The 26,558-nt window shown below is 38.5% G+C and overlaps 1 protein-coding gene across 2 annotated transcripts in view; it reads left to right on the top strand.

The window, feature by feature from the left end:
- The window catches only part of COL12A1 (collagen type XII alpha 1 chain), a 111,531-nt gene extending 85,374 nt beyond the window's left edge, over positions 1-26,157 (top strand). Inside the window, exons 51-65 of one of the 2 annotated variants that reach the window (XM_040643676.1) lie at positions 2,563-2,712; positions 4,600-4,677; positions 6,005-6,091; positions 7,540-7,593; positions 8,672-8,767; positions 9,945-9,998; positions 10,576-10,629; positions 13,896-13,949; positions 15,368-15,439; positions 19,206-19,241; positions 19,349-19,415; positions 20,511-20,699; positions 21,665-21,733; positions 22,731-22,901; positions 25,113-26,157. In XM_040643676.1, the coding sequence (XP_040499610.1) occupies positions 2,563-2,712; positions 4,600-4,677; positions 6,005-6,091; positions 7,540-7,593; positions 8,672-8,767; positions 9,945-9,998; positions 10,576-10,629; positions 13,896-13,949; positions 15,368-15,439; positions 19,206-19,241; positions 19,349-19,415; positions 20,511-20,699; positions 21,665-21,733; positions 22,731-22,901; positions 25,113-25,288 (1,407 nt within the window). In that variant the 3' untranslated portion in view covers positions 25,289-26,157. Of the gene's footprint in view, positions 1-2,562; positions 2,713-4,599; positions 4,678-6,004; positions 6,092-7,539; positions 7,594-8,671; positions 8,768-9,944; positions 9,999-10,575; positions 10,630-13,895; positions 13,950-15,367; positions 15,440-19,205; positions 19,242-19,348; positions 19,416-20,510; positions 20,700-21,664; positions 21,734-22,730; positions 22,902-23,920; positions 24,341-25,112 lie in introns of those variants that run through there. The other variant, XM_040643675.1, reaches the window with a different exon arrangement.
- The last annotated feature ends 401 nt before the right edge of the window (positions 26,158-26,558 follow it).

The following is a 26,558-nucleotide window of genomic DNA, read 5'->3' as shown; positions in this document are numbered from 1 at the left end:
ACTGCTCCTTATCTGATAGTAGATGTTGAATTTGGCTAAGTTCTTATGAACTTTTTTGGCTCATTGATACACCTATTAAACTTACATTTGAGTACTTGCTAAAAAGAACTATTTTATTTTTCCTTCCATACCACTGAAATTATTAGAAATTTAGTCTTCTATGAACCAACTGATAACCACTTAAAAACTATTATTTTTACATTTCCAACTTTCATCAAGTACTCCATTTTACGTAAGGGAAAAAAAAGGCAGTATTTTGCAGAGGTCTATAGTGACAGTCTAATTACAAATCAAGATAATTTTTTTTTTGACATTTCCTTCTTCGCTTGCCTTTATAGAAAGGTATTTGTGTTCTTAGGTTTATGTAATGCCTCTTCTTTTTCCTTCTGACAAGTTCTCTTGTCTACTCAAATCTCTACCTTCTTTTTTCATCAGACTTTTCTTTTTTTAGTTTTTCCTCTACTTTTTCACTATGCTCTTTTTCCTCCTCCATTCCTCCACCCCATTCTTTTAACCTATTCTCACTTATCTCATCAATTCAAATGCCGAGTTCAGTCACTGTTGTCTATTTACATTCTTAACTGATCCAAAGATTCACTTTTCTTTCCATTTCCGTCCAATTTGGGAACTGAAGTTCTTCAGTCTTTTGGATGAGAATGGGTGGTACTCTGATAGCAGGCAAGTAATGAAAATGACGTGCAGGGGGCTCTTGGGAGAGAGGGTGGATAGGCTAAAAGAGCTTAAATAAGGAATGGCAGACAGCTATGGCTTCTTAAGGATTCTCTTGACAAGTTTTTGTGTCTCTGTTCCAAGTGAGAAGTTTGTAATAAAAAGAAAAAATGGAATAGATGAAAAATAAAGATTTAGGGAATGGCAGACCTTGGGAAGGGAGATGAGTTGATAAGAGTGTTCCTATTGTTTGACTTATTTCACTTAGCATAATCTCCTCCAGTCCTGTCCACGTTGCTGCAAATGTTGTGTAATCGTTCTGATGGTTGAGTAATATTCCATTGTATATATGGACCACATCTTCTTAATCCAGTCATCTGTTGAAGGGCATCTCGGCTCCTTCCACAATTTAGCTTCTATTTTTCTGTGACCAAAAATGTTTCACAGCTGGGAAATAGTCCCTGAATACTTGGGACAGTGGTCTACAGATGCAGAGCCCACTCTGAAATGTTATTATGCATGTGTTTAAAATGTAATGAGACATATTGAAGAGATTGTAGCAAAATATGTTTTTAACATGAATTTCTTAATGGTTGGTATTGACTGACAATTGGAATAATTTTGTTACAAATTAAAAACTTTGATTTAGAAATAATTTTTGGGGGTACTATGATTTCTCAAATGCTTTGTGAATTTTTGGCCCTGAGATTGTTCATACAAGAGCCAACAAATAAAATTTTTTTAAAGCGGGTGTGGAACCCAATGCAAGGCTTGAACTGAAGACACTGAGCTCAAGACCTGAGCTGAGATCAAGAGTTGGATACTTAACTGACTGAACCACCCAGGAGCACTAAGTTTTAGTTCTTATTAGGTAGTAAATACCTTGGGAATGCACATATGATGTTCTTCTTGAATTCGATGTTAGATGATTGTTTTAGGAACATTTAAAATTTATTTTTAGTTAGCTATGTATCACTTTTATATAAAAGCAATCAATATGTAATTCACACTTACAGCTTATAGATGCACTAAATTAGTGTTTTGCTGGTGATTCTATATGGGAAAAATATTCACTGTTTAAAGACATTTCCGGGGATTATCCTAATGCTTATTGACTAAAAGCATTTAAGAGAATTTCTGTTCCTTTTAAGTTGGAGCCAAACTTTTCAAAGTAATCATCAAGTACTTACTTGAGTATTTGTGCTGTGATAAGTGGAAACTATGAGCATAACTATAAACACAAAGATTACCTGCAACCATTTTTTACATTGTTGAAATACAAATGTTTTGTTAATTATACGCACTAATAGATTTCAAATTCTGCGTGTCCTCAATCTCAGATAAGAAATAAATCAACATAAGATTCTTTCCTTATAAGGAAATTGAATCTTGTATCTATTGATTTCCAGAATTGAATCTCTGTAGAAGATATGTGCTAATTCTTTACTATGTTAGGTATCTATATGGTGTGCAAGTTCTTTTTGACTAAGATTAGGGAGTAACATTAAAAATTGAATTTAGCAAAATCAGTGGAAGACATTTGAGGCTCCTTTCTACTGAATATAATAATATATTAATAATTTCTTAACTTGTGTCTGAATAGTTTTTTATAGTTAATGGAATCATTTCATCTACTGCTCACCCTGGTCATCTCAGTAAGGGTACATATGGGAAAATAGGAAATTATGCTGTGTATGTGGATGAGGCTCATTCAGTTTGATGTTGTTAACAAATGATATTGACATTGCAATCTGGTTCTTGGACTTTTAGTCCAAGACTTGATTGGGTTAAGAGTAACTTAACATGTTTTTTAACCTGTGATCTGAAAAATGCCGAAGTTAGCCAAGTTTTTTGGGATAGAAATTTTATAATGGAAACAAATGATCTTTTTAGGTTCATATCGTAGTGACCTCAAAAAGTGTTAAGGTTTATATCGACTGCTATGAAATCATAGAAAAAGACATCAAGGAAGCTGGAAATATCACAACCGATGGTTATGAAATTCTTGGAAAACTTCTTAAAGGGGAGAGGAAATCAGCCACAGTAAGTAGCACTCTTTCTTGGTACCTGGTGTTAAGATTGAAATAGCATTTTAAAAATAATCAGTGAGTTGTTTTTTGTTTTTTGCCTGTCTCAGTGAGTTTTATTTTCTTTTAAAGATTTTATTTATTTATTTGAGAGAGAGCACAAGTGATGATTTATTTGAGAGAAGGGCAGAGGGAGAGGGAGAAGCAGACTGCCCTCTGAGCAGGGAGCCCGACATGGGGCTCAATCCCAGGACCCTGGGATCATGACCTGAGCCGAAGGCAGATGCTTAACCGACTGAGCCACCCAGGTGCCCCCTCAGTGAATTTTAAATTGTCAAATTTCTTAGATTGAAACATTGAAAAAGTTACATTGAGGAAATGCTACTGACAGAACATAATAATGTGCTTGACCACTAGAAACAAAATAAGATGTCAGAGCACCAGAGAACATCATGTAGTCATCTTGAAATAGGATCAAGTTGGAGAGTAAAAAACAATAGTTGCCAGGATAATTAGTTAAATCTAAAATACTCATTTTTTGTTCTTCAAAGATAGTGATTGTTAGTACAAATTTTTACAATCAAGACATTAAACATTTGTAGCTTAATGACACAGACACAGGCTGTCACTGTCATAGAGCCTACACTGTCTCACAGAGGAGTCATCATTGGTCTGTCTCAGAAGGAAGATTGGTGTCATGGGGCGGCCAGCTGACCGACCGCATTACTCACAGTGTGCACTGGCTCAAGTTTCAGGCATGAGCATGCCAACCATATTTACAGTGCTATCTAGTAATAAAATTTTAAATTTAGAGTTTTCACTGTCTCAGGCTAATTAAGTTCATATTAAATGTTAGTCAAGAATAATGTTGTTGCTAAAAGTGAGGTTAACATCTTTGGCTTCTATATTTTTTTTAATTGCATTTATTTAATTTAGTTTTCTTCCATGGACAGGATTTCCTTTTCCTAGATTCACAAGTGAAGTTTTTATTCCACAATGTAGAAATAATTAGTGCAAACTTAATATATTGTGATTAACATCTGGACTTTTGATTTAATTAAATTTTAAAATTTTTTAGAGTTTAATAGAATAGTTAATATGTTTAATCCCCTAAATTAATAGCAATGCTAATTATGATTACTAAGATTTATCAAGCACTTAGCATGTACCTTTTTATTTTTCTTTATTGAAGTATACGTGACACATAATGTTATTTTACTTTTAGGCGTACAACAGTGATTCAACAAGCTTATACATAGACTTTTTATTGAATATTAGATTTGTTCTTTACCTAGAATAATTGTAACAGGTTTATAAAAGGATGGCTGTATCCAAGCAATCTTTTCCTTTTTACCAAAAGAGCTTTATTTTTAAAATGTAGAAAGATAGAAAGTATATACTATATTGAAATAGTTGAGCTGAGGATAATCATAAAAGTTATTAGTCAGCCCCCAGGTAAGAATTTCTGAAAAGAAAAGCATCAGTTTTAGAATAAATGAGGAATTTTTTTATTGTTATTTTTCTACAAGGGTGGACTCTTAAAAGTTGATTTAAATGTGTATAGTCTTCAAATTCTTAATTAAATAAAGTCTTAATTCTTAAATAAAGAAATTAATATTCTCTTTAAAAAGACAAAACTCAATCGAGCATTTTATTTTAAAAAATAAGCCAAGGAAGTGAATCAGAACTGGGAATTTCACATATGCATTTTGCCTTAACATCTCTTTCTCTTAGGCATAGGTTTTTATGTTCTTTCCTTATGAAGTAAGGATCATGTTGCTCTCAAGGGTTTGCACCCTTGAGAGAGTCTTTGTGAGAAATTGGCAAAGGTTAAAATGTAGAAACATTAATATAAAATGTTTTTCATGCATCTTTAGCTGATGTTGCTGTTGGTTGTTTGCAGTTCCAAATCCAGAATTTTGATATTGTCTGCAGTCCGGTGTGGACCAGTAGAGACAGATGCTGTGATATTCCCTCTAGGGTAAGTAAAACGGAATGGAATCATGTTGTGGTCTTACTAGTCCTCCCGGAGTAAGGGATGTGGATGCAGATGGTCCGGGAGAGGAAGCAGCACTCAGCAGCTGAACCTCCAGGATGGAGCTAAGGGACAGGCACTGTGTGCATGCTGATCCGCGACCACAGCCCAGGCCAATGACCCCTCCTTCAAAAGCCGGGAATACACAAGACCACATCTGGAAGTTCTCCCTAACAGCCATAGTGGTTATGTGTGGTTAGAAAAGTCCTGCTGAGTCAGTGTGTTTGATAAATCTACTTATTACAAGGCCCTCCTATTGTTTGTAAAATACCAGCATTTTACAGAATAAACCATCATCTGTATGGATATCTAAGGCTTAGGGTGAACGTAACTATATTACTTTGTGAGATGATGGTTTTCCCTCATTGTGTCTGTGTAAGTGGTAACAGTTACAAAGTGGAAAGTAATGATGGATTGGACACTTTTGGCAAGCAATGAACTGCATACATCCACAGGATGAACGTGTGTTATTTGTTCAACAAATACTTATTGAGCACCTATTTATTGTAAGCCAGGCAGAATTCTATGTGCTTGGGTTACGGCAGTGAAAAGTGAATATTCTAATGGAAGGAAGGGGGAGAGAAAAAATTAACAAGTAGATACACACTACATTACAAAGTAGAAAGTCCTATGATACAAAGCAAATCAGGGTGAGGGGACAGAGAGCCAGGTAAGTACCATCAGTCCCCAGTGATAAGGTGAGGTTTAAGCAGAGATGTGAGGAAGCGAGGAAGCGGACATTGTGGATAAGGGAGAAACAGCATTCCCATCAGAGGAGACTGTACATGCAAAGGCCACAAAGTGCCCTAAATATCTGAGAAATATGAAGTAGATCAGTGGGGCTGGAGCTACGTGAATGGAGGGGCAGTGGTAGGCAGTGAGATGGGCAGGGTGGTGCTGGTTTGCAGAATGTGTAAGGACTTGTAGGCCATGGAAAGGATTTTAGATTTTGCCCCGAATGAAATGGTATTGATATCTGAGCTACTCAGCATTTCTCTAACACTGGATTAGAGAAAATTGTATTAAATTACCAGTGGTCCCTGGATGGTTTTGTAAACATTTCTTTGTTATGTAAGGTTTCCTAAAGTAAAACATAAAATAAGGACGTAAAGGACCAAAGCAAGATTCAACATAATACTGTTTGTCATGCTAAATACAAATTATTTCTTCACATTGAGAAACAGATTTCCTTGTGTATAGAAGATATAGGGAGGGAGGATTGGAAATCACTTTGCTCTCAATTCATAGGTAAATATTCTTTTCAAAATTTCAGAGAGATGAAGCAAAATGCCCTGCTCTTCCAAATGCTTGCACGTGTACACAGGACAGCGTTGGGCCTCCAGGTCCACCCGGGCCTGCGGTAAGGGAACTGCACCAGTCCTAGCTTTTCCTCTAACTCTTCAGCGTGACCATTTTATTGCCAATAGATAGTGGATAAAATGCTTCCAGCCATCTGTATTTCCCAGGACAGAGCAAGCTAAATTGCAGACCATTCTTTATGATATGTTTTGAGATCTGAAATGGAATAAATCAAGAAGAAAATTTGAACACATTTGCACACATTTCTCCAGTCATGCAGGAATGAATGATATTGGCTAGTATTCAAGAGCTTTTCTCTTTAAGATGTAAATCTGGTTTTCCATCTATAATCACAGGATTTTGAAAATTTCTTCTGTCTCCTAAAAGCTGCTTGTATGTATGTTGTGGAGCCATGGTTGAGAGCTGATCCAGAACAACTTGTTTAGAACCTAGGATATGTATATTTTATGTAGCACACATATTATGAGAATAACATTCTAGTAGGGAAATTTACGTATGTGATGATATTATAAACTCTGGGTGAAAATATAGGGGTTTGGAATAACTTGAAGTCTATGACCAGGTGTATTCATGGGGGAGGAAAAACCAAGAAGGTGCAAAGCACAACACTGAAAATTGCAGTGAGAGATTTCACCGATCAGTGTGGAACCCCTTGAGTTTGTCAATCCGGCATCTAATCTGGTGTGGTTTTCTGGAATGGAAAGGATACCTCTAAGACCTATTGGCCTCTTTAAAGAAAATGGTTAATTAATGTAGGAAAAGCTCAGAGAGTCTCAGAACACCAAATTTTATCATATTTGGGTCATAGCAAATAATGTAAATTGATTTTAGGTTAATTACAAACCAGCTCCTCACATATAGAATCAAATGTCACTGGAATTACTACCACTTATTTATTTATTTTTTATTAACAGTGACTTACCTGATTTATATTTGTAATCATAAAATTATATCCTTCTTGTGACTTAGATGTTTTTGAAAAGTGGGGATTTTTTGTTCTCAATAACATTATTGGATGTCACTGCCATATTTATTTCCTCTTTGTTCAGTGAACTCTGAATTTCTGTTACTAAAGTACATGTTCTTGAGACATTCAAGATACTCTCATTTTTGCATATTATTTTCTCTGAAGAATGCATTCATGTAATTCCAAAACAGAATTTTCTCCTTACTTTCTCCTTACAAGCATTTAAGCAATGCTTGTTTTTTCCATTAAACTTCAAGTTTTCAAATAAATTTCAAAACTTGCTAATGATTAAGAAAAGTGCAGAATGTAAAACGTGAGACGCTTAAAATGTGCAGGGTTTTGAAATTCTCTTTCCCTACATATTTACGTGACATGTAATATTCACCTCAATATTTTGAAGGTAGCTATAGAAGTATTGATTGCCTATAGAATACCCTGCTTCTTGAAGTAATTACTATACATCAACTTCTCCCTACTTTCCTTATTTTTACCCTAAAACGTGTTCTTACTGTGTATTTTAGGGAGGACCTGGCGCTAAAGGTCCCAGAGGTGAAAGAGGAATCAGTGGGGCAGTTGTAAGTATATTTTAGAGTGCATTTAGATTTTCTCGTATATGTTGAAGTCTGATTGTTCAAATTTCCATTAAGGTGATATGTGACCTTGAGCAAGTTCAAGTTTAGTGCGCTTTAGGCAATATAAAGACTTATGTCTTGTCTCTAGTTGTCAAGACGATGGATTAGACTAGCCAGAGAAAGAATTGTCCAAGGCATCTCACTGCTGTAGGAATTACACCTAGGAAGTCCGCCCCAGAACCTAAGCGTTCTGCTGCAACATGGAGAAACAGAGCCGGTAACCCAATCATCAGTCCGAAGACACATAGGGAGCAGAGTCCCGCTGGAACACTGGAGAGGGTCAGGAGCAGTTGTGCTGCTCTTTACTTCCCCTGTCTCAGAGAAAGAGCTGAGTGACCGTGTATGTGTTCACTGGGGGTCACTGACCCCTTTCCACCAGGTCCAACTCAAGCTTATTAGGGCAATCTATTATGAAGATAATGTGTACTTTTTGTCATAATAGTAGTAACGATAATCTAACCCAGTGGAGAAAGGGTGAGGCTGGGATACTAACCCAAGGTCCTGACTCCAAGTTTGCACCTTTTCTGCCTGGACATGTTGCAAAGAAGCTCCAGCATAGCGCATCTTCTTGGTGGATATCTGTTTTTCCTTGCTTGATTTATGTATATATTAGTCCCAGAAGTAAGCCCAAGTCTAAAAGAAATCAGGACTAGCTAAAACTAAATCAAATCCATGAAATTCAAGCTTTGATCTCCTCTGAATTCATGAATATAAATGTATGAATATATCCTATTCAGTGTGTTCTGCTTCTTTAAAAAATCTACTTTTAATGCGACTTCTGGAAATTTAAGTGTACTTGTGATGAAAAGTGGTATTGCTCTTTTCAATTGATCTTTAATGAGTAATAAAGGGAAGAAAAGAATGGTATTAATAAATGCCATATAGGTGTGTAGATCTCTAAAATGTTTGCAAACATTATGTGATTGATGTCTTAGAGTTACGATAATAGGCTCCTGGTTGGATGTTAGCCCTGGAAGGTTATTACATGACTTTGTGGTTGTTTCTCTCTTGTGTGTTTTAGGGGCCCCCTGGCCCTCGTGGAGACACAGGTCCTCCAGGCCCCCAGGGTCCTCCAGGTCCCCAGGGACCCAATGGACTCTCTATTCCGGGAGAACAAGTAAGCACAAAGACTTCCTGTATTTCAGTGAGGATGGTGGATTAACATTAAGTTTAAGTGGAATATTTTTTTACTGTATTTTGCCAAACTCAAATGTTTTCTGAGAACTCAACAAGGTTAGTCATTGAGATAATTTCAGATATGTAAATAGTGTATGTAACAATGTATAAACATGTAGATAAAATTATTGCCACTAATTTGACCTTTAAAAAGTAATAGGTGATGCATTGATCCTTCAACATTCTGAAAGCTTGAAATTGCTTTCAGCCTTGGCAGCCTGTGGCTAATGTTGATGACCTCAAGGCAAGCTTGCATTGTTTATCTAGGTCATTACTTCCTTAAAAAAACTTTTAAGTAGAATGTTGACCTTTTGTTCCAAATGTGAATCTGAAGTTATAAAAGGTTTTTACCCTTTAAGACTCATATTTTATTTAACTACTACCATTTTTTCTATACCTTAAAATAAAAAAGTACAGTAGACAAGTAAGAACATGATAACTGTATAGTTTTAAAATCAAGTCTAAACTCCCTGTGAAGATGCCTTCATAGAGGACAGATAAATTTTTTTTGGCACTTAGAGGAAAAATAATCGACATCAGATATAGCTAGAAGTGAGACCCGTGGAGGGATAGGGCTTCCTTGCTCAGAAGTGTTGACTGTGTCTGTGTTTAGCTTCTTATGTCCAAAAGGGAGTTTTGGGGCTTTTACCTGTCTTACTACTATTATTAAATCGATCAGTTTTAATTAATTCAACTTGGCCTCTGTAACAAATGTCTTCTAGCATGTAGTTATAAAGACCAAAATTATGTTGTACCACAATTTTCATTGATTGACTTTCTATTAAAGTTAGCACTTAATTAAATAAATAAAAAAGTTTTTTCTCTTCAAATTTTATTTCTATGAAAATCCCTTAAGTTAAACCATGTTCTTTTAAAGTAGGTATATCATCCCATAATTATATAAAATTACCCTCTAATATTATAGGTGGAAATCAGAACACAGCACTTGTAATTTAAAAAGTGAGCATCAGTCCCCAAAATGACGCATTCACCTACCTTCCCAAAGGTGTTTATATTGGATTTATGAAGTGATGCAGATTTCAGAAGTGACTCATGTCTTCCTCTTTCATGAAATCACTGTAAAATGCCTGAGGACTGTTTTCCCATTGCTGCTCTAGGGGCGCCAGGGGATGAAAGGTGATGCTGGAGAGCCAGGACTTCCCGGCCGAACAGTGAGTTGTTCTTCAAGTTGCCTTTTCTTTCACTTGTCAAGTGCCACTTGAAAAGTTGCCCTTATAGTGCCCCAAAAGGTGAACCCAGGTGAAGCAGCAGAGCAGAAGCCAAGCTATGGGCTTCCTATTATTTCCATGTCATCCCTTGGCCTTAGTTGTCAAGTTCGTGCTGTTCAATTCAGGTGTTGGCTTCTTGACAATTGTCTACTCTATGGCTGGCACTGTGCTTAGTTCTGGTTTTCTACTGCTTTTCATAGTCCCCTGAAATTTTTTTTTAAAGATTTTATTTATGTATTAGAGAGAGAGAAAGAGAGTGAGCTCGTGCATGAGTGGGGGAGGAGGGGCAGAGGGAGAGGGAGCAGCAGACTTCCTGCTGAGCAGGGAGCCCAATGGAGGGCTCTCGATCCCAGGATCCTGAGATCATGACCTGAGCTGAAAGCAGATGCTTAACCGACTGGGCAACCCAGGCACCTCCCCACCCTGAAATTTTTTTCAAGCATTTTGAAGAATAAAAAGTGTCTTTTCCCATATAGGAATTATATTACAGCATTTCACTTGTTTGTTTCCTTTTGTGTAGGGAACCCCAGGATTACCTGGCCCACCAGGACCAATGGGACCTCCAGGAGATAGAGTAAGTTTTCTTGGGCGGGCTCTGATGATGTCGGATAGAATATCACAGTGTTGCCTATTAATTAGGAGCCCTCCACAATTCAGCTTGCGTGGCTGGAGATGCGGAACTCACAGATCTTGTGGAAGGCTGGTGGACCACGCGATACCAGATCAGTCTCAAGGTCTATGAAACAAAATGGTGGGACTTTCGGCAGGTCCTTGAAATTTTCATTTCGGGAATTTTTAAAAATTTTATCCTATTCAGAAAAGAAGCTCATAAAAGGAGTGTTAGCTGATTGGAAAGAGATTCAAGAATCCTAACAAATTCTTTTAAATCCTGAGATTAAGTTCTTTCTATGAGGCAGCTTATATGGAACTCTGAGAGTAGTCTTCATTTCCATGGCGTTTTCTATGAAGTCAGGACATCTTTTATATCACGTGTAGAACCAAATTCCACTTTTACACCTTGAGAATGCGATAGACAACTTGTACTCAGTAGGAATTTTGCTCATTTGTGGCAGCTTTTAGGTTTCTCTTGACTTATGATGGAATCTGTGCAGGAAACCTAATCTTTTCTGGGAAAAGTAATGAGAAGCACAGCGAACATAACTTCCATATTCTAGTCAACGTTACAGAAACATTTGGCTTTGCATAGGTAACGATGAATACTTTAGTAAGAGATTTTAGTGTCATTCAGAACCAAGGCACCATTGCCTTTTCCGTGTCTTAGGGTTCGGACGATAGCCCGGAGCAGTGTGTATTCTAAGTGATCAAGTTCAAGCTGATTGGCAGCAGGATCTGCAAGGGCTAACACTGTAATAGCTATCACTAACACACTGATGTGTTAACTTTTTAAAAAGATTTTATTCATTTATTTGAGGCATGGAGAGAGAGATTGAGAGAAAGAACATGAGCTGGGGGTGGGGCAGGGGAGAGGGAGAAGCAAGTTCCCTGCTGAGCAGGAAGCTTAACATGGGGCTAGATCCCAGGACCCTGGGAACAGGACATGAGCCCAAGGCAGATATTTAACAGCCTGAGCCACCCAGGTGCCCCTGATTTGTTAACTTTGCTAACCTTAATACCTCTAAGACACCAGGCAGAAGAGGAGGGTAATTCAGTTGAAGCAAAGATCTGCCCAGATAACATCAAATGGTGGATGATATGCCAGTGAACTTTATTTGCCTACTTTGGAGTTTAGATGAGAGAGAGGTCAAAGAGAAAACCATGTTCTTTGGAAATCTGTGACCCGGAGGTGGTAGTTATGTAATATATTCTTCTGACTCTTTTGAGACTGGCACTTCAGTTTTTTTTGAATTCTTATTTTACAATAAAAGACAATAGTAAGATTGCAGAGGTGACAAGTCAGTCTATTCAGTTAGAAAGCAAAACCAAAGATACTGCAATTAAGTAATGAGGGGCTGACTCACTTGGTGCTGTTACTATGGAAGTCTGGTTGGACCCACCATGTCCAGCCGCTGTGGGCTTCCTGCAGATACTGTAGGTCGCCAGTGATGCCCCATCAACAGGTTCTTCCTGAACTGGTGGTCAGGCAGCCGTTGCCACCATCAGTGCTTCTCTGGTTGCCATGGGCAGAGGTGAGGAGGAAACAGAGAGATGTTGGTTAAAGGCTACAAAGTTGCGGTTGTTATATAGGATGAATGAGCGGAGCTCTAATGCACAGCCTGGTGACTATAGTTAATAATACTATATAGTATACTTGAATTTGCTAATAAGTAGATCTTTAAATGTTCTCACTGCACTCAAAAAATGATAACTATGTGAGGTGATGTATATGTCAATTATCTTGGTTGTGGTAATCATTTCACAGTGTGTGCATACATCAAAACATCATGTTGTACCCCATAAATATATACAACTTTTATTTGTCATAAGCTGGGGGGAAATATGGTTGATCAGGAAGTTCTTAAGCTGACTAAAGGAAGGTTATTCAGAAATATAATACCCACCTAAACAAACAAATAAAAGGGTGTCCTATATAGACGTTGGAGAAATTTAGATGGAAGAAATGCGATTCAAACTACCCAAGCGATACCACCAGAGCATTTTTGCTGCTTAAGTGGCTCTCAGAAGCAATGTTGATGTTACATCAGATGAACTTGGAGTCTGTTTTTTGTTAAGCAGGCTTGGATCTCCCAGAAAACAGTCTGAAATCTTTATCTGTTTAAGTTTCTGGAAAAAAAAAATTGGGGGGTGGGGGTGGTGGAATATTTCTAATACAATTTTAAGGAAATAATTTAAACTTCCTCTGTTGTAAAATCAATGGAAGCATGGATACTTATAATGCAGGCAGTTATCCAAAGGCTCTTGATTTTTGCTAGAATCCAAGAATATGGATGAAATTATCACTCTTATTCCCTGCAGAAAATGAGACAAAAATCTCCTTTGACAGAGGAATGCAAGAACTATAAAAAAGACCTGACTCAGAAATCCTCTGCTGAATTTCAGAGATCTCACTGTTGGAATGAATGCTAACTGGGTAGCAGAGTGACTCATTCCAGGCAGAGGTCATCTGGCACTCATAAGGAGGCAGGCCGTGAGAGCCACAGAGCTGGCCTGCAGGGCGGGGCGCCGCACTGCCGGGGCACAACTCTCTTCCCAGTCAACCTGACACCCATGCGGATCTGGTCTTCTGTGTGAGATGAGGAGAGACAAACCACTAAAACAATTAGCTGGGGACCTGAGGATTTTCTCTGGAGTGGAAGGCAATTAAGATAACTTCACACCTTTCCAGGGTAGGGGAGAAAAATGCCCCAGGAGTGGAGACATCAGTGGTCCTGCCCTTGGCTGTCTGGCCATTGCTTAGGAAGTGAGGGAGATTTTACTCAGGTGGTTGGACTTTCCTTCATCTTTTATGATACCATGAGTTTTGGTCAGCAACATTTCCTTTCCTCCCACTTTGATTCTTTCTGGGCTAGTTTGTGGACATTGACTTTTCGGTAGAAAGGGTTAGCCTTGCTCTAGGCTTCCTCACACTCGCACAAAAGCAAAAGCTAGCATCTTTATAAAAGGAGTCTACCTTCTTGTAAGAAGACTAGTGCGACTCTTAAGATGACTTTATTTATAAGTATATAAATGAATAAGTATGGAAATTATTCAATAAAAGGCATAATGTAAATTGGAAAACTTTTTTTTTTGTGTGTATTTGTCTTATATTGGAAGGTTACTTGCACTTGGGTACTTCACCCTTCACTCTTAGCAATCTCTTTAGTATCTTTCTTTTTCACTCATTCATTTTTTCACTAATTCATAATTTTATGTTTACAATAGGGCTTTACTGGGAAAGATGGTGCAATGGGACCCAGGGGCCCCCCTGGGCCACCGGTAAGAATTGAATGTATTACATTGTTGTCTCTCCCCCTCACAACCTCTGCCCCCATTTGCTAGGGAAAAGCCCAGTAATCTGGCCTTTGAGGCACATTCCATCAGTGCTGTGGGGTACATGGTCAAGGGAGCTGTTGGTTTTATTTTCCTAAATCAAAATGGGCTACAGAAAGCAGATGTGTTAAAATAGAGAGTCTTTCTTTTTAATCAAGTTATATTTGAAAAATAAAAAAATACCCTTAACTAGCTTGGCCACTGGCTGTTACAGTGCTCCAGTTCCTTCCAACCCCACATTGAGTGGTAGGGTTTTAAGACCCTAGTGGTTACTTTGTGTTCTAAAATTTTAAGAATCTATAGTCTGTGGTATTTCAATTTTAAGGATATTTCTTACACTATCAGTCATTCTGGGGAAGTAAGTTTCACCTAAGTAGGTCTTCTAATTAAGATCTTTGGGGAAGATACTGAAGCCAATGATTTGGGAAGTGGCATCTACATACGTGCATCTGGGTGAGATCATAATGAACTTGTGTGAGATGATGGATGCTCTTCATGTCTGACGGTAGGATGTGAAGACTTGAGAGAATGTGTTAAAGTAATGTTATTATTTATGCTTAATGTTTAATATATATATTCTCAGGTAGAAGAGAGTTTAAATGTATAATAAACTTGCATTTTAAATATTTACTACAGAGTTTACTTAATATTTGCATAAGTGACAAAGTAAAGGATTACCTATCTTACAAAATTTGATGATTCCATTTTCAGGAAATTTTAGGCTTTAGAACATGAAGTATTGGTTAGGAGAGATTATAAATATTCTTTGAAAAATATGGCTAAGATTTTTAAAGCTGTGTTAAAAGCAACAGGGAAAAATTTTTATGGTTTGGATGGGCTGAAGAGTGCTGATATGATAGAAGAAAGCGGAAGTGTAGAGAAGGCCCCCCCAAAAAAAAGGGAATTTCTAGGCGGAGAGCCACACTCCCAGCAACAGAGGAAGACTCGGCCACAGCGGTGCCCAATTTAGCAAAGACCCAGCTACTTTTTTAATTTCTTCCCCAGCCAAAGTTTTCACTCCTGTCTTTTGATGGGTTTTCTGGTCTTGTAATAGAAAGGAACTAAAAAACAGGGATTGCTTTCTGCAAATCACAGTCTGTGAATTGTAAAACTGATCGTGTGTATGTACAGATTTTTTTCAAATGGTCCTAAAGTATATTTGAGAACTATACACTCCATAAGATTGAGAATTATCAAGATTTTCTTTTTCCCTTTTGCTATCTTAAAATTTGGTTTTACTCTTCCCTATTGCATGCTGCTTCTGTGAAAGGCTTTAAAAGCTGGCCACGTTAGCTAGTTTACTTGAGATAGGATTTTTCTTTCATCGTGTCATTCCCTTTCTTGGCCTGGCCCGTGTGTTGCAGGGAAGCCCAGGCTCCCCAGGCGTTACAGGACCGAGCGGGAAACCAGGAAAACCCGGAGACCACGGCAGACCCGTAAGTGGACAGGTTGCGTGTCGAGAGTCCTTTCCCTGTGGCCATAAGTAACGAGGATACTGCAAGGCTTTGGCCTATTTATGTTCTCTCTGCCATAATGGGTTTGAAGCATTTGTTGAAACTATGCTAAACCCATGGATTTCACTTGGTACTAGTTCTAAAGTTTTTCTCTCTGAGTTATAATATTTGGGGATGAAAATTGTGGTCATTGGGTTTCTTTAAAAGGAGAATGGGATTTTGAGCCAAGACACATATTTCTGCACTGTATAAACACTCAAAGCTGGGTCAGCAGAATGATTCTTTTATTTAGGAGTGGTATGCTGTTTAAGATAGAAAAATACGTGATGGTGATTCTCGGCGCCTCTGTCCCGTCCGGAGTTTGCAGATGTTAACCCTTCATGAAGGTCATCCCGTCACGCATTCACTCATTTCTCTTTCACTGAGGATGCTAGAACAGTAGTCCCAGGATTAAAAGGATTTCTCTAATCTACTACTTTACTTTTTTATATGGCCCTTTTCCAATTTATGTACAGCTTAACTTTCTTTCAGTCAGATGGTTTGGTTAAAATAATAGTTAAAATGGCATTATGCTGATCTAGTATTTTCACGTTAGTCCCTCCAAAACTGAATTTGAAGTTCCTAAAATTACAAACCCAGAAGTATCTGTAATAACTGTTGAGCATCATCTTCTTTACAGCCTTTTCCTTCTTTGTATGTATAATGTGTGACAATATTTTCAGCAGTTTATTTGTCCGAATTGAATTCTAAAAGATAAAGTTTATGTCAAAGATAATGAAGTCTAACTATTAGCAATGACACAAATCCATCAGGGCTGTTCTCTGGACAGAACTTTTTTTTTTTTTTAAAGCATTGTCCAAGTTATATAAACCCCTGCTTAAAAACTGTTTAATGTCAAAGAAACTTAGGGTAGAATCTTTATGTGACAGAGCCTGCCTTCCATGTTTACACAAAATTAAGCAGGCAGCATAAAGATGAAAGGACTCCTGATATACTTTACAATCTGTGTGTACCCTAGCACAAGAATTTATTGCTCTCTTTTCCTCAATGAATCATAGCAGAAACTTCACAAGAGTAGTTAGAAGCACATGGAACTTTTCTACCCATTCACAATTCTATTTCATTTGAGTATGACTGAAATGTAGTCTCACATAAGAATCTACCTGATGTAATTGATGGCTGGAACTAGAAACCCAAAAGGAACTTCTGCTCCCTTTACTTGAAATGTGATCTCTAGACACTGGCAATAAAGATGCTTTCTACAAATCATATATACTAGAACAATCTCAGAGTGGCAGTAAATTAAAACACACACACACACACACACACACACACACACACACACACACACCAGGAACAATCTGAACGTAGCAATAAATGTAGAAGAAAAAATTCCTTGCAATTTACAGAAGGTTCCAAACTAAGTCATAACAGTGTTTCCATGAGAGTCTAATATTTTTGGCAAAGGAGCACCAAATTCTGGTTTCTTATTATAATTTAGTAACATTTATTTGGACTTTATCTACCCTCTTTTCTCACTTTATTTTCCTCATCCTTCTTTTTTTTTTATTTTAATGTTTTTTTATTATGTTAGTCACCATACAGTACATCCCTGGTTTCTGATGTAAAGTTCGATGATTCATTAGTTGCGTATAACACCCAGTGCACCATGCAATACGTGCCCTCCTTACTACCCATCACCACTCTATCCCTTTTCCCCACCCTCTCCCCTCCCTTACAGAGATCTAATGCTCAAAAACAAAGGTGGTTTTTAGTACATTGAGGAGATACAACTCTGGACATTCTTAACCAGCTTAGCATAACATTAGGCAAACACTTCATCCCCCTTTACCTCACATCCACTTTCTACTTGGCACACTACTTACAGGGCAAAACTGGGATGATTCTAAGTATAAGGGAAAAATGGACAGACACTGACTCTGTGTACGAAACTTTCTCCGCTGGGTCATAGGGTAGCTCATTTTTTAACTTTTTAAGGGACCTCCACACTGTTTTCCAGAGTGGCTGTACCAACTTGCATTCCCACCAACAATGTAGGAGGGATCCCTTTTCTCTAAGGTGGCAAATTGCTCCTTCTTTTCTGACTTACCTTTAATTTCTAAAACTAAAGCTAGCAGGTGGATACATAAAAGTCTCAGCAAAGAGCTTGGCTCAATCACTGTTAGCTCATGTCATTAGCTATGGTAACCAATTGGTATTTTCTTGCTACCTTGTAACATGATGTTGTATAGCAGATGTTTTAAGGAACTGCTGGTGGAATTTGTAGTCATTTACTCAACACCCTTTTGTTTAGTGCCTAAATGTGTTAGTCTGTGTTCCAGGGTCTGGGGATACAACAAAGTCTGTGTAAACAAGACAAAGTCCTGGTCCTCATGGAGATTCTAGTGGGAGATACAAACCAAAAACGTATAAATAAACAATATAGTTTCTGGTGGTGTTGAGTGATATGAAGAAAAAGGAAACAGAGTAAGGGGTCAGGGAGTAATTTGATAATGAGAAGGTGGCTATTTTAAATAAAGTAGTCAGGGAGCTCCTTTGAGGAGGTGACACTGTAGTGATGTGGGGGAGGAAGCTGAAGATCTGTGGGAAGAAGATTCCAGGTACGAACAAAAGCCCCGAGTGAGAAATGAGTCTGGCAAGTGAAGGAACAGCAGAGAGGCCTGCGTACTTGAAGTGAAGGGCGTTGAAGGGGAGAGGGATAACAGGCAGGGTCAGAGAGCCGGGCAAGGTGATCATGTGGACCATCTAGCCTAGGATATGGAATTCTTATTTTATGCTAAGTGTGATGGGAAGCCCTTAGAGGCAAAGGAGTGACATAATCTTATTTCCCTTTTAAAAATATCGCTCTGGCTTCTGTGTGGAAAATAGACTCTATAGGGGCAAAATGGGAAAGCAGAAAGACCAGTGAGGAAGATATTGGAGTTGTTCAGGCAAAATTCTTGGAGGCTGGTTTGGTGTGGGGTATTATCTGAGCACTGGGTTTGTCAATGGTTTGGATGTTCCTTCCATGATTGCAGTTGGCAGCCTAGAAACACATTATGGAAAGACAAAAACTTCTTGCACTTTAGAAAACCTTTTGAAGATCCTCTCATGGCCAATGAGAGGCTTGACAGAGTAGGGACAAATATTCTGTGGCTGTGTTTCGATTTGGGACCACCATTTGGATTGAGTTATTTAGTAAGAGAGACGCATGGCTCCTTTTATACCCAATGTACACACGCACGCACGTGCGCGCACACACACACAATTATTGGAAGAAGTTAGAGATACATATTTAGTTAGGAAATTGACCAAGAGTCCACTGGTTCTTACTAGAACTGCACCTCATGGACAATCTACGTAAGAAGCTGAGCTGCCCAGCCACGGGGATGGAAAGTATAATGGTACCAACGGCAATTTCTCATCCATATTTTAGTTCCAGGCTTATATCGTGAACAGCATTCATAAATGTATGTAGCGTATGTAACTTCTAAATGTGTGATCATAAAATTCACATCTCAGCACTAATTTGGAGGATATGTGCTTCTGAGAGAGACAGAGAGACAGGGAAAGACAGAAAGATTGCTTTTTACAGACAGGCAAAATGCGAGTAACTTGGCTATCAATATGCTGTGTCATTTTGCTAATCTGTTAGAAAGCAGACCTTGCTGTCTTTCATCATGTGCCTTCATGAATCATTTTAGATCGTGTTTGTCGGTTTCTAATCTATGAAATTCCTGTATTTCAGGGTCCGTCTGGATTGAAAGGAGAGAAAGGCGATAGAGTATGTATTTCTTAAAATCTGATTCACATTTATTTTGTGTGTTAAACATTGAAGTCTGAAACTATAGAAATAATATGCTAATGATTCTCATTGATTTAATTAACAAGGGAGACATTGCTTCCCAGAACATGATGCGAGCAGTTGCAAGACAAGTCTGTGAACAATTGATAAGTGGTAACATTTCTTTTATTTTTAATGTATGAATGGTCTTTAAATTTATTGCAGGAAAATGCAGAGTTTGAACATAAAGTTTCTAAGATACTTGTTTCTATTTCATTTTGATGATCTCGTATTTTTACACATTCTCAGTTTTGGATCTGGTTAGATAAAACTAGTGATATTTTAATGACTGTCATTAAGATAAAATAAGAACCCAAAGTAAAACAATAGTCTACTATCCTGTACTTAATCTGATGCAAAATCATATTTTGAAAGGGCTTTTCAATTTCCTTATTAGGATTTTCAGTGATCTTCACCTGGGTGTACGTACAAGCAGCCAAGACTGGATTTTTAACGTTAGAAACTTTACGTTATTCTATAACTTTAAGGAAAGAGGCCCATCAAGACTAATTTGATCACAGAAAGTACATTTTGGTGGGAACCTTTTTATTGCCTCCTTATTTTTCAGACTCTTTCTTCTTATTCTATGAAGCCTACCACGTAATAAAGCTCAGTGCCCACAAACCGAGTATGGCCTTAAACTCAAGGTTCTCTATTTCAGAAGTCTAAACAGTGTTTCTTCAAGTGTGATCCTGAGGAACACCTGCGTTAGAATCACCTTGTTAAAAATGAGGGTTCCTGGGCCACCCAAAACATAGCGAATCAGGGTCTTTGGAGATGAGGCCCAGAAATCTATATTTTTTAAAGGATCCCGTAGGCGATTCTGATTGACACTGCAGCCCGATTGTCATTCTTAGGTACACTCAAAAATGGTATACTTTCTTAATTTAAGAAAGATTCTCTTTTGAGTGACATCATCTGGCAAACCCCAGGGCTTTATCTCAGAGCTATATTGAACTTTTACAACTCTTTTATGGCCTATAGTAATGCCGTGGCTTCCTGGTCAGTATTTTGTGGAGACAGTTGTTTATCAGGGATCATTTTTGTCCTGGATGGCTGGAGTGTTTTATATTTAGGCTTCTAATTAGAATGTGTCCTGGCAGGGGAGGAATAGAGATTTATTTCACTAGCCACTATGAGAAAAAAGTTTCACCATCTCATCCCTTCCCTACTGGGTTTCTTACTAACAAGTCTTCCTTCTGTTTGTAGGTCAGATGAACAGATTCAATCAGATGCTGAATCAGATTCCAAATGACTATCACTCCAGTCGTAACCAACCAGGCCCACCGGGTCCCCCAGGCCCCCCTGGCAGCGCGGGAGCCAGAGGAGAACCGGGACCTGGGGGGCGACCAGGCTTCCCCGGCACACCAGGGATGCAGGGACCCCCGGGTGAACGAGGTGGGTGTCTCTGGCTGCTACGCAGGGATAAAGGAAGGAGTTCGCAAGTGTGGGATCTGGGTCAGGTTGAAAAGCACATGGAAGACTGAACTTGGCAAACTGCTTTAACTATTCTTGTTTGGACAGCCCCAGAAGAGCTGTGTGTCCATGAACCTGTCTTTTCATTCAGGCAGCCCCAGGCCATCAAGATCTGTATCAAAGAACACAGGAAGATTTTGTCAGGAGATCTCAGTAAAGATAATGCTATGTTCTGATGGTTGTTGTCATTGTTGATGGAAGAAACTGTATTTTGGCAAACTCACTCAGATGCTAAAATCTGATTAATTATTGTGACTGGCAAGAGTTGGGCACCAACAGAATGTACTTAAGTAGCCCTACAGTTTTAGATCCAAATTCTCTTGGTGACTTTATTCAGGGCCTGGCACTCGTCTTACGTGTTTGTTTGGCTTTAATTTCATGGTAGGTAAGTGTCATTGAAGGAAAAGAAGAAAAATAAGGTGATTTGATTCCAGATGTTTCAGGATCCTGGGGTTCGCTCTTGTTAAAGCAGCAGTTGATATTCTGGAGAAGACTTAGATACTTTGGTAATTCTGACGGTTTGGATGCTGTGCAGTGGGGCTACCAAAGACAAGATACCTTTAAGATGTTTCTCAATGAGTTGAAACTATTTATTCAAGATTCCTGTTCTTAATTACTGTTTCTAAAAAAATATATATTAGACATGTTTGTTTTCTTCAAATAATTTTTCCCCTGACTTGTAGCCAGATTTGTTTCTTGGCCATGAATCTGGAATTACCCAAATGTCTAGAAAGAAGTTAGCTTCAAAAGTGAACTTTTGTGAAAAATTAGGTTCTGCTTTCACTAAAAGAAGTGAATTACTTGAATTAAGTATTATCAGTTAAGATGAAAACTACGTGTTTCCCAGTAATTTTCTCCCTGTGCTTTCTCTTTTTGTCCTTGCTTAGGATTGCCGGGAGAGAAGGGCGAAAGGGGTATTGGGTCTCCAGGACCTCGAGGGCTGCCTGGCCCCCCAGGTATGTTTGCCCGGACATCAAATAAGTAAACAGCAGAAACAGTGGGAGAGCATACAACCCCAAGAGATTCACAATTTCAGCCTGTTAGCTTCGGGCATGCCTGCCCCCATGAATATATTTTAGCAAGAAGTTCAGCTTGTATAACTCCTCATTTTTATGTTCTCTTTGTTCAAGAAACTGAATGTGTTCCATTAAGCATTTCCTATCACTTTAACATACGAGGGTATGAGTTTTAGTGACACAGAGGGTTGTTGTTTCCGTTTTTATGGAATTCCTACTTGTTTTGTTTGGCCACATAGCCTTTAAGGATGGTGTTATTTCCTGTTTCTTCTCATATTCTTTAAGATGTTGCTCGCAGACTGCAAAAATATATTCTCACTAAAAAGCCTGACACATTGCAAGATTTCATTCACAGTTTCTTTATTGATGTTTTGGAAAGAAATAATAGTCGTCCAGTTGTTTTATGCACTTCGTTTCCTAGACTGAAAATGAAGTTTTGTTTTTCTTCATTGTAAGGTCCACAAGACCCTTGTAACCAAGGTCAGCCCTGGTGGTTAAATCTTTAGGTTTATGTTAACCGTAAATAAGTATAACTTGATCCAGAAATAACATCACTTTACATAGTCAGGAGGTGTGGAGCAGGCATTCCCATGTTTTCCTGGCAGTCTGATGTGGCTAATATAGCCATGTCCTTCAGAGAGTTTTATTTCTGTAAGTGTGGGAGCCATCCGGGGATCTCATTGAGATCTTTAGTTTGGCTTAATTCTTGGTAAGTGAATTTTCTTTGGATAAAATCGTTAAAGTAGTTATATCTCTGTCATTAACTCTCGGTGGATCACTGGTAAGAAAGTTCCACACATTGGTTCATACTGGTGATCTCTTAAGGAAATACTTTCTTAACATACCCTAGTGAATCATGTAGTCTTGAGAATTGTTGATTGCCTCAGGAGATGTATTTAGCAAAAAAGGGGAAATCTTTGTTTTAACCCCGTACTAGGTCCACAAGGAGAATCCAGAACGGGTCCACCAGGGTCCACAGGATCAAGAGGACCCCCTGGCCCCCCGGGTCGTCCTGGAAACTCAGGTATCCGAGGCCCCCCAGGTCCTCCTGGATACTGTGACTCGTCCCAGTGTGCCAGCATCCCATACAATGGGCAAGGCTATCCAGGTATGTTGTTGCCGATGTAGGAACCCACATTCACCTGAATTAAGAACCTTTATGGAAATCAAGTTCTCCAGGATTGAAGGAAGGTTGATTTGGGGATTTCTTAAAGATGTCAACTCTTTCAGTTACGTGTTTTGATTATGTAGTAACATTGTCCTCTCTCAAAGCTAAAACATTACTTCATTGTTAGGAGTTGAAGAATTATTTGCTCTTTCTTCCTGTATTTCTACATTTGCCAAATCACATCGTAAACCTCTCCTTAATTTCTTTTGGGAGTTCAGAGAATGTTATCAAATGACTTTTTTTTTTTTTTAAACCTAAAGATTTGTAATAGGGATTTGTTGAATTTAATTGTAGAATGGCAAGAATACATACTAAGAAATTGTTTTGGGTATCTAATGTTTAGGCAGACTACTTGATAACATGGTGCAGACAACTGAAAATAATTCACTGTCTCACACTGTCCATAGTATTAATGTTCATAAAATCTGGGACTTGATTTTTTCAAAGAGTTGGTAGTGCAAATCTAGTGTTTGACCATTATAGAGGCCAGGCCTCTTATGCCTTCTTTTGGGGAATGTGGGGACAGGGGAGATATGTTGATCTGGGAATAAGGAACTCATGCTGTGGTCTGTGGTGACCTTTTCATCAGCGCACCCTCAAGCATCTTGCAAGTTTTAAAAATGATACTGCTGTTTGATATGGTTGGCTACTAGCAAATAGTGCATGAGTAGTTGAATATCTAAATATCTATATATCTATATATTTATGTGCATACTTACATATGACCAAAAGTAATAATGAATTTTAATGCAAATTTCTCATGCAACTTATTCACAAATTTACAATTTAATTCTTTATAAATTTTAATCACCTCTACCTTATGGTATGTATGAATAACTGGAAATATATGGATATATATATATATATATTTTAACCATTACATACTTAGATGGATGTGTATATATATTTTTTGCATAGTAATTCAACTTTTAAAAACTATCATCTTTGACCTGTTTCAGGTTCCGGCTAACAAATTTTCTAAGTCGCCAGTGCTGCTTACAGTTTGAATACATGAAAATCCTGTTTCTGAGATGTTTGCGCACGTGCTTATTAGGAAATGAGTCTGTATGGAAATTTCACCACAGATGTGGTTAAAGAACCGGGTGGACATCATAAAGGAGGGTGGAGACTCTTTATACTAACTTGAATGAGACAAAAGCAGTGGTGTTAGTTTATAAGCCTGATGCATTTCAGTCATAATGTAGAAAAATATTATTTAAAAAAAAAGTTCAAACCCACAACCATGAGGAGCCTCAGTTGTGAAAGAGGCGCATAATAAAACTACTAACGAGCGGAGATTATGCCATTTCAAGAAAAACAATTAACCTGGTTAAAGAGAAATGTCTTATGTAAATAATAAACTAATTGTGGCTTGTAAATGATTTGTATGTGATCCTGTCCACTAAAATCACTTAACAATTCTACAATAAGCTTCTGCATCAAAGCCTGCTGCTTGCTCTGTGCCGGAATAACACCGAATGGAATCTCCTCATCTCTTGCTTGTTAGCGACGTGTCTGATTCAGGGCGTGCGTCTTATTTTCTTATTTTTTGTACATGTACTCTCATTTGGGTTTTGTAATTGCAATTTTTAAACCAAAGTTTTATAATCACCTTTTTTCTTCCTGTTTCGCTGTAGTCACTGGTGTTCCTCACCCACCGACTGTAACTCAGTCCGTGGGAGAGACAGCCACAGAAAATGTCACGTACTGTATATTACCTGGTGACAGTGGCTTCTCACCTCCACAGTTCAGTTTCTAGGAGCCAATAAAACCTCCCCTTACCTCCTCACCTTTCCAAATTGTTCTTTGAATTGAGGAGTCTGAACTCATGAACAGTTGCTTGGGGATTTGCGAAAATCTTGTCTAGGTTTGTGCGCTCGCAGGTCTTCTGCGCAGCCTCTGACCGGTCCCAGGCACTTGTGCAATGATTGTATTTACTGCTGCATCCTTGAAGGTTAAAAAAAAAGGGCCATTTCATTATTTGATCATCGCCAAATTCTCTCTGCAAATGGACGTAATCAGAACATTGTAACCTATCTATTTATAGTGATGAGATTAAGACTGGAGTGCCATCACCTCGGGTGATGATTTAGCTTTTGCTGTGTGTGTGCCTTCCAAATCATGCCGTAACTGTCATGTTGAATCGGACAGAGCCCTACGTGCCCGAGGGCGGGGCTTACCCGCCCGAGCGCGAGCCCTTCATCGTGCCGGTGGAGCCCGAGCGGACGGCGGACGAGTACGAGGACTACGGCGCCGACGAGCCTGGCGAAGAGCAGCCTCCCCACGGGCGCTGGCGGCGCGCCCTGCCCCGCGGCCCAGGGCAGTGAAGCTGAGACCGCGCGCGCGCGCGGCCACGCTGGGGGGAGGTGTTGGGATTTTCATTTGCAGGTCAGAGCAGTGAACTTGTTATCAGCGTTTTTTCTTCCGGCGTTGCTTCATCCAAGAGTGCGCTTTCTGACTGTAGAGAACCTTGTTTCTGCAGGAAACCTAGCTCCCTGCACGCAGTCTTGTAGACATTTTTGCCTTTGCCCTTGAAATGCTTGCAAAATACTTTGCTCGCAAAAGCTGCAAGGAGAGAACGTGCCTTGTGCCTTTAGTTAGCAGGAAGGGCAGCCTCAGTGAAACTCTTAGGTTAAGCAGTAAGTCCTGGAACCCAGAACTACTGTATATTTCGAGAGGGCAGTTCATCTTTTCCAATACTTGTTTGCAATTCAACCATACCACGATTCAAGTAATTCCCCTCCTCAAACCGAAAAGGAGGAAAGAAAAAAAACTCCATTTCAATTATTTCTCTTCCTTTTCTATCTTCTGTTATACCTTAGGGCATAGAATGCTCTTATACATCTCTTTAACAACCACAAACCTTAAGCCATGTAGCTGAAAGTATTGTATCAACTGGATACAGTTCCATATTGCCTTAAACCTCCTTGTTTTAGACACACTAACATTTATGCCCAATTGCAGATTATTCTGCAGAGATGGAGTTGCATGTTTGTGTTGTATATTTAGTATGAACTTTTTTTTTTCAGAACATAATGTTTCTTAGTTATCAAAAGCAGTTGGAAAATGTTTGCAAGACTATGAACATAGAATTGCTGCTTTTATATTTTAACTGCAGATTGTGAATTTCACTGCCTTATATTATTTATTTCTGAAACAAAAGAGGCATTTTTCAATAAAACTACTGAAAATTTGACATGGTATGTTTTTTCTTTGAATGGCCTTTTGGAGTGTTCAGGCGGTTGTCACAACAAACAAGTTTATATTCTTGGATACGGTTACAAATCTTGCTAATACTATTAAATTATGCTAAATAACTTTAGATTTTTAATGATACGGTGAAGTCATAGAGAATGTCGAGAGCCTTAAAAAGCTCAGCGGATTCCAGAGGCTTTATTGGGAATGTAGAGGACGTGTGGGTTGGTGGAAAAACAACGAAGTATCCTAGGAGACCCCAAACAACCAAATAATCTTTAACAACCCACATGATTTTGATTTAATCACCTTCCTATACCATATTTTACCCAATAACATGTTTAATGCAAAAAGGAAAATTCCTTAATGGAAATTTTTACATTTAGTTTTAAAAATTTCTTG

The sequence above is a fragment of the Ursus maritimus genome, unplaced genomic scaffold (assembly GCF_017311325.1).
Source record: "Ursus maritimus isolate PB19 unplaced genomic scaffold, ASM1731132v1 scaffold_29, whole genome shotgun sequence".
In the NCBI taxonomy this organism is placed as follows: domain Eukaryota; kingdom Metazoa; phylum Chordata; class Mammalia; order Carnivora; family Ursidae; genus Ursus; species Ursus maritimus.
This window is presented reverse-complemented; position numbering and strand designations above follow the sequence as displayed.